Below are 17,646 nucleotides of genomic sequence, written 5' to 3' on the forward strand. Positions count from 1 at the left end.
ACATATGGAAATAGCAGTTTTCTGAGAATATATCACTTCCTGAAAAGTCAATTGACTATTTTTGGCTCAGAGTTTTCTCTTCAGAAGGTTAAGCACCTCTTTATTGGTTTTATTGAATTTATTTGGGTGAAACTGCTTCTAAAGACACCTGGATAACATGTGTAAAAATTTAGTCCCATACAAAATGCTTCTATGAATGGATGATTTACCTAGAAAGCCTAATTAGCAATTTTTACTCTGCTAACAAATTCTCCTTTGTTGAAACATAATGGTAGCAATTGAGGGGTGAGAATTTTCTTTGTATCATACCTAATTTGACTTCAAATTAAGAGTGTGTGATTAACACGGTGTCATGCACTTTTTACTGTACTTCTGGCCTTCCACTTTACTGCCAATTGAAACATAATCTTATATTTTCTATTTATTTTGCTATTTTGATCACCGATTAAATTTAGATATCATGTGTCAAGTTTCCTCATACACACACAGTTTTATGTTTTATTTATATTTTTATTATATGTTACATTATATAACACACAGGATAAATGGTACATAATATTTATATTACACATTTATACCTGCTATTACATAATCCTTACATGTTACTTCTATAATATATAACATGTTATACTAAACATATAAATAAAACATAAAACATTGTATATATAAGAAAATTTATTATGTAACTTATTATATACTATAATAGAATATGTTTATTACAGATATTATATTAAACATCTTAAGTGTATCTTATCTTGGTTATTACTTAAGAAGTCTAAAGATTTGTTGTAAAGACTACAAATTACGTTTGACTCATTATTTTCGGCCACTGCTCAAACCCATATATTAATGACCACAATGCACTGAAGTGACATTTATTTTGAAAAGCTTCAATATGTAATCTGAATTCTGAGAAGTATATTCTGAATTATGTTCCTGAAATGGAACTATGACAGAAGAGCCTTAACTTGCTAACTGTATTGAAGTCTACTAGAACCACAGTGGTGTTGACATAGAAGGCCTAAAGGGTGTATGTAAATTTCAACAAATAGTGTAAGAAATTAACAATATTATGGCAAAAAACTTAAAAATCTAAAACTGTCTACTCTTCTTATGAGGTAGTTTAGTTGGAAATGCTATATATAGGTCACTTCTAGAAGTCTAGCAAGAAGTTATTCAGTGTTGCTTTTTTGTTGACAGATGGAATTTATGTTTAAAGATACAACTATCAGAATATACAATTATATCAGAAAAATAATCTTGGAGATTCTTAAATTAGCTTGACAAAGGACATAAATATTTTTTAATGCCCTGCTATTGTATGAAAGCAATGTTTCAGTTTATGGAAGGACAAATGAAAACCCTTCAGGGGGTACTTACTCTTTTCTGTTCTTTTACATACTCTATCAATTCATCTCTTGTTCTTTTCACTGCCTCTTCCACAGCCTTTTCACTTCGCTTCTGCTCTTCTATTATTGCTGCCTTAACAGTTTCCTGTTTGTGGGAGGAGGAGAAAAAGTCAGGGAGGTGTGCACTATGACATGTCTGTGTCCCTTTTATATAAACTAAAACTCCTCTTCAGTGGGTTGAGCTCATTCCGTTCAAAAGCGTATCTTTAAACAGCAATAAGAATTTACAAAATCTTCTAGGATATTACAGATTCTACAGAATTCATTTTTCTAAACTGAGTGAAAGGGAAAAGAAATGGAATAAGCCATTTATTGCAGGGAGCGCCTGACAGACTCCAATGGCTTCCTCACCAACCTTTCATTTGATGTTTACATGATTGATTGCCTTCCTGTACTTTGCACTATCCACATAAGACTTCCAACTTGTGTTTATTCTTCCAAGAACACCCTAATGCTCTAGCTGTTTTATTCACGTTTAATTTTCCCATCATACAGTAATCAAGTGTGGTCTGGGTGAAGATTTACAGCTAGTTTGTTACTTCTGCCAGGTTAAGATGTTGAGAGCTGGACACCATGAATAAGAGGTAAAAATTCCACCCTGTGTGCTAATAGTTGAAATGAGAAATCTAGGGAGAAAAGTGGTACTTCCTCTTTTACTGAAATTATAATCAAGTACCTCAGAGATTTCAGAATTTCAGATAAGGAGAAAAAGGCTAAAGTTAAAGAAGTATAACACTTCAAGAAGTATATTGTCTGCTAAAATAGCATTTGATGGATTGGACGAATGACACAAAACAGACTTTGTTAACTTCCACTTATCTATATAGGTAGCATCCTTCTTTTACAGGCGATCAGTTAAAAAACGCCTGGAACTTTGGTAGGGATATTTGCTTCATTTTGTTATTCTTGATGACTCTTCACTTTGTGGTGTATGCTTGTTTTTGTTTAGTTTTTCCCCAAATAATTTTAGGAATGTGTAAATAACCCAGGAACTATGAAATAATATTAAGAATTTCCTATTGTGAATATGTTTACTGCAGAAAATTTGAAGATACAGAAAATTATTACCACAAAACAATACATACACATCTTCACACTTGGGTATAAAGAGGGTGGGGTGCAAACTGTATATACTATTTTCTAATTCTGGCATTTTACACTCCAAATATATTTTGAATATTTTAACCCATTATATATTCCTCCATACTATGATTTATATTCCATTACAGGGATGCATAAGAATTTATTTTATCAATCCTTATTCATGTGTATTTTGGTTGTTTTTAATAAAATAAAGCAGTGATGAACATTCATATATGTATTTTTGTGAAGCATATTAGATATCTCTAAGTCCAAGAAGTAGAATCATTCTGGTGAAAGGATATAATTTTTGAGCTCTCTTACAGCTCCTGACATTTTGTACACATTTTTTCCCCCAATAGCAGCCCAAGGAAATGGCTATTTTTTTTACATCTTTGATTATATTTAGTCCCATTAGTTTTTGTTTTTTTTTTTTTTAATGAAAGTGCATTGTAGCAAACATGTCAGACATTTTAACTGTCTCATAATGTGACCCAAATGACAAGTGGGATCATAATCAAAACAGGAAGGGGGGCCGCTGAATGGAACAGGTCCGTCGACAACATTTTTCATCTGTGAGAGGTAGAAATAACATAAGTGTAGGGTCTTTGTAAGCTAAGTATAAATATTTCATTGCTAGGATAAAGACAGGAATGAATTTTGTGTTTGAATATGTTTACAGTTGTCTTAGAAACTTTAGTCCCATTTTTAAAAATCATTGTTTATTTGAGGGAGAATGACATCTAATTTATTCTGTACTTTTAAAAGATTATTATGTGATATTCAGCATTTTTCACAGAAATATAAGCAGTATACATATCATTTTATCATTTGCTTGATCATATCTCCTCTTCCCACTTCAATATTGATATACTCATAATTTTTTGTATTCATTATCCAAAATATAGAATTAAGTCACAAATCTGAAAATCCTTATAACGGTGGTAACTTTGAAAATGGTTACTATTTTATCTTCAGTCACTGAATACATTGAGCTTTAGTTCCATTTATAAATAATAGAGTATTAAGTTGTTTCCTTAATGACTTGGAAAGATTAAAGTTGAAAACCTATGATAGTTTTTCAAAGACAAAAATGAAAACAAAATTATTTAAAATAAAATCATCTACTATTACAATTCTTACTGGTTTCACACTGATTTGAACTGAAAATTTTCATATCTTGGAAATGCAAAAAATATTACTAAGCCCCCTGAAATACAACACATCAACAGTTCTGTAGTAAAGAGTAAGCATTCACACTGTGTGGGTAAATTAAAAGTATAAAAAGCTTCATGTTAGTTCAGGTTAGGGTTTGCCAACAGCTGAGTTATAACAATCCTTAAGTTTCAGGGTCTCTGGAATTTTAGAACTGCAGAGACTGTAGACCAGGATTATTTGAATGTAAAAGACAAGTCCATGCCACATTAAATATCAGCTAGAATTTCTTTATTTTTTAAGTTTATTTATTTCTTTTGAGAGAGAGAGAGAGAGAGAGAGAGAGAGAGACAGAGAGAGAGAGAGACAGACAGAGAGAGAGAGAGAGAGAGAGAGAGAGAGAGAGAGAATGAATTCCAAGCAGGCTCCACACTGTCAGCCCAGAGCCCAATGTGGGGCTCAAACTCATGAACCATGAGATCATGACCTGAGCCGAAATCAAGAGTTGGATGCTCAACCAACTACCACCCATGCACCCCTCAACTAGAAATTTCTAATTAGCAGGGGTCATATCAGTAAATTTGATCAGTAAATTTATTTGGTTGAACGCAAAAGCATTAATTAAAAAAAAGGAATATATCCAGAAAAAACATGAAGAATTAGCTAATCTGTTTTTCCATTGGCTTTTGGGGGCTGAGAGTTTATATTTGCTCAATCCACATTTTTGACAATCCTCTTTGGTTTTTGAGCTGATAAAAAACCATTTTCAAGGAAAGCATCTCTTAATTCAACTCTCCTCTCCAGTTGGGAATTAGGTGACAGTCAAGGTTGTGAAGCCATCCTTAAAAAAATACTGGTCAATAAATAAATTCCTTTGGATATAATACAAAGGTAAAGTTTAAGCCATTCATTTTCTCTCTCTCTCTCTTTTTTTTTTTTTTTTTGGAACCTGGAAAGCTTTATTATGCACACAGGTGTTCAGTAGAGGCTTACTTGCTTATTTATTTGTCTGTTTATATTTTAATTCCAGTAGAATTAACATACAGTGTCATATTAGTTATAGGTGTACAATAGAGTGATTCGACAATTCTAAATGATACTCAGTTCTCACTGTGATAAGTATATTCTTAATCTCCGCACCCATGACCTTTCTGGTAACCATCAGTTTGTTCTCTATAGTTAAATCTGTTCCTGTTTTTTTTTTTTTTTCAATATATGAAATTTATTGTCAAATTGGTTTCCATACAACACCCAGTGCTCATCCCAAAAGGTGCCCTCCTCAATACAAATCACCCACCCACCCCTCCCTCCCACCCCCCACCAACCCTCAGTTTGTTCTCAGTTTTTAAGAGTCTCTTATGCTTGGGCTCTCTCCCACTCTAACCTCTTTTTTTTTTTTTCCTTCCCCTCCCCCATGGGTTTCTGTTAAGTTTCTCAGGATCCACATAAGAGTGAAAACATATGGTATCTGTCTTTCTCTGTATGGCTTATTTCACTTAGCATCACACTCTCCAGTTCCATCCACGTTGCTACAAAGGGCCATATTTCGTTCTTTCTCATTGCCACGTAGTACTCCATTGTGTATATAAACCACAATTTCTTTATCCATTCATCAGTTGGTGGACATTTAGGCTCTTTCCATAATTTGGCTATTGTTGAGAGTGCTGCTACAAACATTGGGGTACAAGTGCCCCTATGCATCAGTACTCCTGTATCCCTTGGGTAAATTCCTAGCAGGGCTATTGCTGGGTCATAGGGTAGGTCTATTTTTAATTTTCTGAGGAACCTCCACACTGTTTTCCAGAGCGGCTGCACCAATTTGCATTCCCACCAACAGTGCAAGAGGGTTCCCGTTTCTCCACATCCTCTCCAGCATCTATAGTCTCCTGATTTGTTCATTTTGGCCACTCTGACTGGCGTGAGGTGATATCTGAGTGTGGTTTTAATTTGTATTTCCCTGATAAGGAGCGACGCTGAACATCTTTTCATGTGCCTGTTGGCCATCCGGATGTCTTCTTTAGAGAAGTGTCTATTCATGTTTTCTGCCCATTTCTTCACTGGGTTATTTGTTTTTCGGGTGTGGAGTTTGGTGAGCTCTTTATAGATTTTGGATACTAGCCCTTTGTCCGATATGTCATTTGCAAATATCTTTTCCCATTCCGTTGGTTGCCTTTTAGTTTTGTTGGTTGTTTCCTTTGCTGTGCAGCAGCTTTTTATCTTCATAAGGTCCCAGTAATTCACTTTTGCTTTTAATTCCCTTGCCTTTGGGGATGTGTCGAGTAAGAGATTGCTACGGCTGAGGTCAGAGAGGTCTTTTCCTGCTTTCTCCTCTAGGGTTTTGATGGTTTCCTGTCTCACATTCAGGTCCTTTATCCATTTTGAGTTTATTTTTGTGAATGGTGTGAGAAAGTGGTCTAGTTTCAACCTTCTGCATGTTGCTGTCCAGTTCTCCCAGCACCATTTGTTAAAGAGACTGTCTTTTTTCCATTGGATGTTCTTTCCTGCTTTGTCAAAGATGAGTTGGCCATACGTTTGTGGGTCTAGTTCTGGGGTTTCTATTCTATTCCATTGGTCTATGCGTCTGTTTTTGTGCCAATACCATGCTGTCTTGATGATGACAGCTTTGTAGTAGAGGCTAAAGTCTGGGATTGTGATGCCTCCTGCTTTGGTCTTCTTCTTCAAAATTACTTTGGCTATTCGGGGCCTTTTGTGGTTCCATATGAATTTTAGGATTGCTTGTTCTAGTTTCAAGAAGCATGCTGGTGCAATTTTGATTGGGATTGCATTGAATGTGTAGATAGCTTTGGGTAGTATTGACATTTTGACAGTATTTATTCTTCCAATCCATGAGCAGGGAATGTCTTTCCATTTCTTTATATCTTCTTTAATTACCTTCATAAGCTTTCTATAGTTTTCAGCATACAGATCTTTTACATCTTTGGTTAGATTTATTCCTAGGTATTTTATGCTTCTTGGTGCCATTGTGAATGGAATCAGTTTCTTTATTTGTCTTTCTGTTGCTTCATTGTTAGTGTATAAGAATGCAACTGATTTCTGTACATTGATTTTGTATCCTGCAACTTTGCTGAATTCATGTATCAATTCTAGCAGACTTTTGGTAAAGTCTATCGGATTTTCCATGTATAATATCATGTCATCTGCACAAAGTGAAAGCTTGACTTCATCTTTGCCAATTTGGATGCCTTTGATTTCCTTTTGTTGTCTGATTGCTGATGCTAGAACTTCCATCACTATGTTAAACAACAGCGGTGAGAGTGAGCATCCCTGTCGTGTTCCTGATCTCAGGGAAAAAGCTCTCAGTTTTTCCCCGTTGAGGATGATGTTAGCTGTGGGCTTTTCATAAATGGCTTTTATGATCTTTAAGTATGTTCCTTCTATCCGACTTTCTCAAGGGTTTTTATTAAGAAAGGGTGCTGGATTTTGTCAAAGGCCTTTTCTGCATCAATTAACAGGATCATATGGTTATCTTTTCTTTTATTAATGTGATGTATCACGTTGATTGATTTGCGGATGTTGAACCAGCCCTGCATCCCAGGAATGAATCCCACTTGATCACGGTGAATAATTCTTTTTATATGCCGTTGAATTCGATTTGCTAGTATCTTATTGAGAATTTTTGCATCCATATTCATCAGGGATATGGGCCTGTAGTTCTCTTTTTTTACTGGGTCTCTCTCTGGTTTGGGAATCAAAGTAATACTGGCTTCATAGAATGAGTCTGGAAGTTTTCCTTCCCTTTCGATTTTTTGGAATAGCTTGAGAAGGATAGGTATTATCTCTGCTTTAAACCTCTGGTAGAACTCCCCTGGGAAGCCATCTGGTCCTGGACTCTTATTTGTTGGGAGATTTTTGATAACCGATTCAATTTCTTCGCTGGTTATGGCTCTGTTCAAGCTTTCTATTTCCTCCTGATTGAGTTTTGGAAGAGTGTGGGTGTTCAGGAATTTGTCCATTTCTTCCAGGTTGTCCAATTTGTTGGCATATAATTTTTCATAGTATTCCCTGATAACTGTTTGTATCTCTGAGGGATTGGTTGTAATAATTCCATTTTCATTCATGATTTTATCTATTTGGGTCATCTCCCTTTTCTTTTTGAGAAGCCTGGCTAGAGGTTTGTCAATTTTGTTTATTTTTTCAAAAAATCAACTCTTGGTGTCGTTGATCTGCTCTACAGTTTTTTTAGATTCTATATTGTTTATTTCTGCTCTGATCTTTATTATTTCTCTTCTTCTGCTGGGTTTAGGGTGCCTTTGCTGTTCTGCTTCTGTTTCCTTTAGGTGTGCTGTTAGATTTTGTATTTGGGATTTTTCTTGTTTCTTGAGATAGGCCTGGATTGCAATGTATTTTCCTCTCAGGACTGCCTTCGCTGCATCCCAAAGCGTTCGGATTGTTGTATTTTCATTTTCGTTTGTTTCCATATATTTTTTAATTTCTTCTCTAATTGCCTGGTTGACCCACTCATTCGTTAGTAGGGTGTTCTTTAACCTCCATGCTTTTGGAGGTTTTCCAGACTTTTTCCTGTGGTTGATTTCAAGCTTCATAGCATTGTGGTCTGAAAGTATGCATGATATAATTTCAATTCTTGTATACTTATGAAGGGCTGTTTTGTGACCCAGTATATGATCTATCTTGGAGAATGTTCCATGTGCACTTGAGAAGAAAGTATATTCTGTTGCTTTGGGAAGCAGAGTTCTAAATATATCTGTCAAGTCCATCTGACCCAATGTATCATTCAGGGCCCTTGTTTCTTTATTGACCGTGTGTCTAGATGATCTATCCATTTCTGTAAGTGGAGTGTTAAAGTCCCCTGCAATTACCACATTCTTCTCAATAAGGTTGCTTATGTTTATGAGTAATTGTTTTATATATTTGGGGGCTCCAGTATTCGGCACATAGACATTTATAATTGTTAGCTCTTCCTGATGGATAGACCTGTAACTATTATATAATGTCCTTCTTCATCTCGTTACAGCCTTTAATTTAAAGTCTAGTTTGTCTGATATGAGTATGGTTACTCCAGCTTTCTTTTGGCTTCCAGTAGCATGATAAATAGTTCTCCATCCCCTCACTCTCAATCTGAAGGTGTCCTCAGGTCTAAAATGAGTCTCTTGTAGACAGCAAATAGATGGGCCTTGTTTTTTTATCCATTCTGATACCCTATGTCTTTTGGTTGGCGCATTTAATCCATTTACATTCAGTGTTATTATAGAAAGATACGGGTTTAGAGTCATTGTGATGTCTGTATGTTTTATGCTTGTAGTGTTGTCTCTGGTACTTTGTCTCACAGGATTCCCCTTAGGATCTCTTGTAGGGCTGGTTTAGTGGTGACGAATTTCTTCAGTTTTTGTTTGTTTGGGAAGACCTTTATCTCTCCTTCTATTCTAAATGACAGACTTGCTGGATGAAGGATTCTCGGCTGCATATTTTTTCTGTTCATCACATTGAAGATCTCCTGCCATGCCTTTCTGGCCTGCCAAGTTTCAAAAGAGAGATCAGTCACGAGTCTTATAGGTCTCCCTTTATATGTGAGGGCACATTTACCCCTTGCTGCTTTCAGAATTTTCTCTTTATCCTTGTATTTTGCCAGTTTCACTATGATATGTCGTGCAGAAGATCGATTCAAGTTACGTCTGAAGGGAGTTCTCTGTGCCTCTTGGAGTTCAATGCCTTTTTCCTTCCCCAGTTCAGGGAAGTTCTCAGCTATTATTTCTTCAAGTACCCCTTCAGCACCTTTCCCTCTCTCTTCCTCCTCTGGGATACCAATTATGCGTATATTATTTCTTTTTAGTGTATCACTTAGTTCTCTAATTTTCCTCTCATACTCTTGGATTTTTTTATCTTTTCTCAGCTTCCTCTTTTTCCATAATTTTATCTTGTAGTTCATCTATTCTCTCCTCTGCCTCTTCAATCCGAGCCGTGGACATTTCCATTTTATTTTGCATCTCGTTTAAAGTGGTTTTCAGCTCCTCCTGACTGTTCCTTAGTCCCTTGATCTCTGTAGCAAGAGATTCTCTGCTGTCCTCTATACTGTTTTCAAGCCCAGCGATTAATTTTATGACTATTATTCTAAATTCACTTTCTGTTGTATCATTTAAATCCTTTTTGATCAGTTCATTAGCTGTTGTTATTTCCTGGAGATTCTTTTGAGGGGAATTCTTCCGTTTGGTCATTTTGGATAGTCCCTGGAGTGGTGCGGACTTGCAGGGCACTTCCCCTGTGCTGTGGTGTATAACTGGAGTTGGTGGGCAGGGCCGCAGTCAGACCTGATGTCTGCCCCAGCCCACCACTGGGGCTAGTCAGACTGGTGTGAACCTTCTCTTCCCCTCTCCTAGGGGAGGGATTCACTGCGGGGTGGCATGGCCCGTCTGGGCTACTTGCACACTGCCAGGCTTGTGGTGCTGGGGATCTGGTGTATTAGCTGGGGTGAGCAGGCAAGGTGCACGGGGGCAGGAGGGGCAGGCTTAGCTCGCTTCTCCTTAGGTGATCCACTTCAGGAGGGGCCCTGTGGCAGCGGGAGGGAGTCAGACCCGCTGCCGGAGGTGTGGCTCCGCAGAAGCACAGAGTTGGGTGTTTGCATGGAGCAAGCAAGTTCCCTGGCAGGAACTGGTTCCCTTTGGGATTTTGGCTGGGGGATGGGCGAGGGAGATGGCGCTGGCTAGCGCCTTTGTTCCCCGCCAAACTGAGCTCTGTTGTCCCAGGGCTCAGCAACTCTCCCTCCCTTTGTCCTCCAGCCTTCCCGCTTTCCAAGCAGAGCTGTTCACTTATGACCTCCCAGATGCTAAGTCCCGCTTGCTGTTGGAACACACTCCGTCTGGCCCCTCTGCTTTTGCCAGCCAGACTCGGGGGCTCTGCTTGGTCGGCGGGCCGCCCCTCTGCCCCGGCTCCCTCCCTCCAGTCCATGGAGTGCGCACCGCCTCGCCGCCCTTCCTACCCTCTTCCGTGGGCCTCTTTTCTGCGCTTGGCTCCGGAGACTTCGTTCTGCTAATCCTCTGGCGGTTTTCTGGGTTATTTAGGCAGGTGTAGGTGGAATCTAAGTGATCAGCAGGATATGCGGTGAGCCCAGCATCCTCTTATGCCGCCATCTTCCTAGTAACCAAGCCATTCATTTTCTAACCACACCAAATTCTTAATTAGTTGGAAACAATTAGTGAGTTTTATGTGCAGGTATACAAAGTGCCTTCATGTTTTGTTGAATTTCCTGACACATGAGAATTAGTCTGAAATAAAATTACCTCACAAGAAATTTGCCAACAATGATCACATAAGTGATTATGAAAGAGTATTTTCGGGGCACCTGGGTTGCTCAGTTGGTTAAGTGGCCGACTTCCGCTCAGGTCATGATCTCGCAGTCCGTGAGTTCGAGCCCTGCGTCGGGCTCTGTGCTGATAGCTTGGAGCTCGGAGCCTGGAGTCTGCTTCAGATTCTGTGTCTCACTCTCTCTCTGCCCCTCCCCTGTTCGCGCTCTGTCTCTCTCTGCCCCTCCCCCGTTTGCGCTCTCTCTTTGCTTTTCAAAAATGAATAAATGTTAAAAAAAAAATTAAAAAAAAAAGAAAGAGTATTTTCCAGAATATTTTAGTAATGGCTACACCTCTCGAACATGGTGTATTCTCTACGGCAGGGTTCTCAGCCTTAGCACAAAGGACAATTCTTTGCTGGGGGCTGTGGGGGGAGGTCCTGTGATAAGCGGCAGATCTAGCATCTACTCACTAGATGCCTCCTGTTGAGAACCACTGATGTAAGTAAATAGTTTGGAAGGAAAAACATCTATTTGCATATATGTTATAGTTTGTTAAAATGCATCAGTTATGTTTCTTGTCGTATCTTAAATATTTTTATGTAAATATATGCAAGAAATCATATCCAAATGGTTATACAGCTAGTTTTTAAATGTGGAAGAAGGAGTTTTCTATATACTAATTTCTTAACAAAACTGGACGACTGGTATCAGTTTCTATACTATAACAATTAAATAGGTCGTGATGAATATCATTTAGGGTTAAAAGTTTATGTGACATTTTGTGTAAGATTTGTAATTTCTCCTTATTGCTTAAAAGTATAGTTATGCCTTAGTATCCATTAACCTACCACACATTTCAGAAATCATAGGATCATGAACTAATAAAAGATCTGTGGTTGTTTGTTCTTTCTCAGTGCAATTTTGTTAAGGATTGCAAACACAGTTAAATTATTTACGGAACAAATCTCAGCAATCAACTCAATTCTGGTCTGTGGACTATAAATGATAGTATCAAAAATTTTCTGGGGCAACTGTGTGCTTCTTTTCTTTTCTTTTTTTAAAAAAAAATTTTTTTTCAACGTTTTTATTTTATTTTTGGGACAGAGAGAGACAGAGCATGAACAGGGGAGGGGCAGAGAGAGAGGGAGACACAGAATCGGAAACAGGCTCCAGGCTCCGAGCCATCAGCCCAGAGCCTGACGCGGGGCTCAAACTCACGCACCGCGAGATCGTGACCTGGCTGAAGTCGGACGCTTAACCGACTGTGCCACCCAGGCGCCCCGCTTCTTTTCTTTTCTATGAACAATGTATGTATGTTCCACAATTATGTATTATTTAAACAGCTGCACATGGTTGTGGAAATGCACCTTAGAAAATGAGTGCTTGAATTGTAAGTCAAGTCAAGCTGCCTTACAGTTAAACAAAAGAAGTGAGACTTCCAATGCTATACAAATTTATGAGTTCAAACTACAGTTCTACCAGTGTTTTCAGGCACTGATGCAAATGCAAATAAAATATCTGCATTTACTGCACAGCTGAGAAACTTTCAACTGGAAGTAATTAACCTGTGCTGTAATGACATGTTCAGTTAAAATCATATGCTCACTGACTGATATCAACATTTGATAGTACTGATCTGTGCCAGACATTTTTAAACATGAAATATGTAGAACCTCATTACATATCAACATTAATAAATGAGTTTTGCAATCATTTTTCATGATGGGGATACCTAATTTTGAACCACAAATAAGCAAAATGCTAATCTCCCCAAAGATAATTTTATTGCCACTAAATTTATATTAAAAATATTTTCATTATTTTCAATTTCATCAATAAAATTTATGAAGATTTTTTTTCTCTTGTTATGTAAGGACCTACCTAACAGTCTTGATTACTATCATAATAATATTGGCCCCTAAAGGCTAAAATTACTACTACATGACCCCTTACAGAAAAAGCTTGCCAATCCCTGATTTAGGTCATGATTCTGCAAGTTGGCCATTTGGGCTGGGCTCAGCTGGGCAGTTCTTTTAGCCTTGGCTGGAGTCCTCCACCTATGTGAAATCAACTGCTGGGGCTGATAAGGATGCTATTCCTGAGTAGCCTTAGGTAGGAAGGCCTGTTTCTCCTTCCAGTGTCTCCCACTCTCCAGCGGACTAGCTCAGGGTTTTTTACACAGCATCCGGACAGAGTGCCAAAGAAAGTGAAAACAGGTTAAGGTCTCTGAAGACATGGGGTCAGAAATGATACAATGTTACCATTGGCCTGAGCAAATAAGCATTATGAATTGATTCCCAAATTCTTATCTAGTTGTCTAAATACCTTCTTTTCAGTATATTCAAAGATCCCAAGCATTCTATTATGTTTATCTTCTTGGAGACATATCTCGTGGACATATCTCCAAACTGAATTGGCTGTTCTCTAGGTCTGTTACATAGCTGTCTATTCTGGATCTCCCTCAGGTACATTTCTGGAAATTCACTGCATCTCTCTTGAACTATAACTCCAGCTTTCTGGATACCACTGAATTCTTCTTTGTTTGACAGAGCACCTCCTCCAAGAGATTCTTGAGAAAAGGCACAAGGGAAGTAAAACTTTTATTTCCTTGGAAAAATGACTTTATTCTACCCTAACACTTAATTTATAGTTTGGTTAAGTGTGGATTTCTAGCTTGGAAATTTCTGCAGTTTTAAAGGTTTTTGAGAAGTCTGATTACATTCTGATGTCTCCTCAATTGCATAAACTTTTCCTTCTAGAAGAAATTTCACACATGTTCTTCATCCTTATTTCTTAAAAATTTCATGACAAAGCTAGGTATAGGTTTATCTAGAAACTTAGGTCTTACAATCTAGAAACTCAAGTCTTTCAATTTGGGAGATATACTTTAATAATAACAATAAATGTTATTTCTTGCATTCTATTTTCTGGTTTTTTTATTGTTTTGTTTTGTTTTTTGTTTATTTGTTTTCCCAAGAATCCTCTAACTCAGTTAATGAACCTCCTAAACTGACTGGCTAATTTTCTACTCTTTCCACTCTTATTTTCAGTTTCTTTGTATTTTTACACCTTTGTCTCCAGAAGACTTCTACAACTTCATCTTCTTTTTCTTTTTTTAACTTTCTACTAAATTTTACATTTCTATCTTTTTATTTGACTTAACAAACAGCATGTTCTTCCTGTTTTGTACATGTAAGATCTTCTCCTACCTTTAAGAAGCTTAATGATAGTTTCTTTTCTTTTCTTTTCTTTTTTTTTAACTTTCTACACCTTTACAGAATCTGTTTTATTCCTTGTTTTTCATGGGAAGTTTTCTGTTCAAACTTGACTTTATGCTCATACTTAAAGAGTAGAGCACTAAAATGCTGAGTAACATCTCTGTGCTTGCAGTTGTGGTTTATGGACTGTGATCTTAATAGCAGAGTAATCTGGCTGGGTTGTTTCCTTGGGGCAATTTCTGATACCAATATATTTAGGTCTTTTATCTTGGGCTGTCTAAATTCCTCAGAAAAGAATCTTCCAATTTCCTGTCTGGTTGTCAGCATTCTTAGAGCTGGGATAGAAAAATGGCTAAGGTTCTCCATAAGCAGCATGAAACTTTTCACCTTGCTCTCCTCCCAACCCAATGTTAACACTGCTTTGGTGATCTCTGTCCCAGAGACCCTACCTTTTATTTTTATTTTTTTTTCCAGAGAATTAACCCCAGTTTTCTTCCAGACTTGGGGAAAAATGAGTGGGGGCCTAATTATTAAATAGACTTTCAAACTTTCCTTCGTTTTGAATCCTCACGTTCATTCTCACTTCCAGAAGTTTCTGGCATCACTAACAAGAAAGCCCTTAGGAGTTTCTAAAATATATATTGGTCTTCTTATTTCCAGTTTAGTTCTCCATTTTAATAGAGTTTTATTTCAATGGGGTTTTAGAAGGGAGTAAAATTACAATGGAGTTTTAGAAGGGATAAAAATGAGTATTCTTTCCATTCTTTTTAACTACGTATATGTTAGGAAAAATATATTAAACTTTTATTTTGTTTTTTTTTTTTTTTAATTTTTTTTTTCAACGTTTATTTATTTTTTTTGGGACAGAGAGAGACAGAGCATGAACGGGGGAGGGGCAGAGAGAGAGGGAGACACAGAATCGTTAACAGGCTCCAGGCTCTGAGCCATCAGCCCAGACCCTGACGCGGGGCTCGAACTCACGGACCGCGAGATCGTGACCTGGCTGAAGTCGGACGCTTAACCGACTGCGCCACCCAGGCGCCCCATTAAACTTTTATTTTGAATTAATTTTGGATTTACAGACACTTGCGAAGATAGTACAAGAGTTCTCATGTGCCTTTTATCCAGTTTCTCCTAATATTAACATCTTACATAATTAAGGTAAATTTATCAAGCTAACAAATTAACATCAAATAATAATAGTAAATATATTTGAAGATTTTATTTGTATTTCACCAAGTTTTCCACTAATATTTTTCTCTCTTGGATTAATGCAGGGTAAAACGTTGCATTCAGAGACCATATTTCATTAGCCTTCTCTAATATCTGATAGTTTCTCAGTCTTTCCTTATTAGGACATTGATACTTTTGAAGTGCAGCTTTCAAGTATTTTGAAGAAATCTGGATTTATCTTTTTCTCATGAATAGACTGGAGTTACGATTTGGGGGAAGAATACTATAGAGATGAAGCATGCTTCTCCTTATATCATATCAGGGGAATATGGTCTTAAACATAATTTATACTGGCAATGTTAACCTTGATCATTTGGTTAACATGGTATCTGCCAGGTTTCTCCAGTCTGAAGTTAACATTTTTCCCCTTTCTATAATCTATTCATTAGAAATGAACAACTAAGTCCAGCCAACACTCAAGGGGAAGTAAATTAAGTTCCATATACTAGAAAGGAGTATATCCACATTTATTTTTAGAGATATATGCATATTTTAAAACTATAGTTTCTTCTATAGCCAGAGAACTATTCCGCATTTCTAATTCTTCTTGTGTCAGTTCTGGGATTTATATTTATCTTGATAAGTTTTCATCTCATCAAAGCTTTACAATGGATTGATATTAAGTCATTTATATTGCTTATGTCATCTTTAAAATTTGTATTGCATCTGTGTTAGGTCACTTTATTCATTCCTCTGATGATGTTTATTTATAACATCCCTCTTCATCAATCTGATCAAAGATTTGTGAATTTTATGCCTCTTAAGAAATGACAGTATTTTAAACTTACTGATGCATGCTGTGAATTTCTGTCATAAACTGTATTATTTCTTTCTATTTTCTTTGGATTCTTCTATTCTTTCTTTTTGTCTTCATAAATTGGGTGTTAGCCCATTCTTGTCCAGTCTTTTCTATTTTCTAACATACATATTTAAGACTATAATTTTCCTTTGAAATACACAAATTTTTAAGTAAATAACTATTTTAATAATGACTACATTGTTTTTCCTTTGTGCTTAGCTTTAAAGAAATTTATACATAGCAAAAACTTAACTGTTTGGCTCAAAATCATAACAAATCATAACTGTTTGGCTCAATGGATTTTTACATACAAATACACCCATTTGCCCACTACCCAGATCAAGAAAAAGAACACCTGTATGCTGCAGAAAGTTTTCTCATGTTTTTGCCCATTAGAGATAACTACAATCGTAATTTGTAACAAATGCCTCAGCCACATGTGCTTTTGTCCTATCTCCTTCTTCCTCACATTAGAGCAATTCATGGATGTGACACATTTCCTACTTCATTGTAAGGTCCTTCAAGACAATGGCAAAGTCTCATTCATGTTTGCAATCTTTGCAAAAACTATCATTTTGTCATGCGTAGAGCAAGGATTCAATATGCAGTTCCCTGGTCATGCCATGCTCTTTGGTTGAAGCGATTTCCCCTTAGCCTTCTTTTCTGATCAAATGTACTCCTTCTGCACAATTCAGTCTGAGCATCATCATCCGTAAGAGCCTTCCCTGAAATGCTCTAGACCTTCCACATCTTCTCACAGTGTGATTGAACTCAGCACTCCTTGTATGTGCTCAAAGAGCACCCTATATTTTATATCTCAAAGCACTCCATAATTCGGAATTGTAACAACTATTTTACTGGTCTATCTTATCAACTTGAGATCCCTTTGAAATCAGGGATTATATTTATTACAGTTCGTACTCTTCATTACTAGAATTCTAATATAGTATCTGGTACAGGGTATAGATGGATAATTGATATTCAATGAATGAGTGAATTTATTTCTCCAATTCAAAGAAAATCTACTCAAGGGTAGGGACTGTATCTTATATTTGTGTTTCCCAGAGCACTTGTATGGTGGGTACACCCTAAGTTAAAGCTTCCCAAACTTTTCTCAGTTCACAGCTCCCTTGCTTCCTCAATAATTTTTTTTCACAATGCCCTCTAAGCCAAAAGAAATACCTCATTGTTTCATTTACTAACTAGTTAGGTCGTAACATAGCAGCCATTTGAAAAGATACACAAAAATTGAAATAAAAATACTTCAATTTTATCCTTACCTAAACTACTTTTTCATGAGAATTTTGTACATAGCTGGAATTGCTTAGCTCCTTAAATCTTGGCATAAGATCAGATAATAAAACTCTCATTTGTTCCACATGGATATCTGCATGGTACTTACTTCTGAACACAGCAACTACCAAACCCAACTTCCCTAAGATATGATGTACTAGAACGTAACGTAACATAAGACAAATTAGTATTGCCACCCTA

The 17,646-nt window shown here is 37.0% G+C and overlaps 1 protein-coding gene across 27 annotated transcripts in view; it reads right to left on the reverse strand.

The window, feature by feature from the left end:
* Nucleotides 1-17,646, reverse strand: part of CCDC91 (coiled-coil domain containing 91) — a 362,057-nt gene that overhangs the window by 56,449 nt on the left and 287,962 nt on the right. For all 27 annotated transcript variants that reach the window (XM_086713753.1, XM_086713739.1, XM_086713733.1 and 24 more), the window contains one exon: nt 1,381-1,494. In XM_086713753.1, coding sequence (XP_086569879.1) covers nt 1,381-1,494 — 114 coding nt within the window. The remainder of the gene's footprint in view (nt 1-1,380; nt 1,495-17,646) is intronic.

The sequence above is a fragment of the Puma concolor genome, chromosome B4 (assembly GCF_028749965.1).
Source record: "Puma concolor isolate L17-30 chromosome B4, mPumCon1.1.hap2, whole genome shotgun sequence".
Classification (NCBI taxonomy): Eukaryota; Metazoa; Chordata; class Mammalia; order Carnivora; family Felidae; genus Puma; species Puma concolor.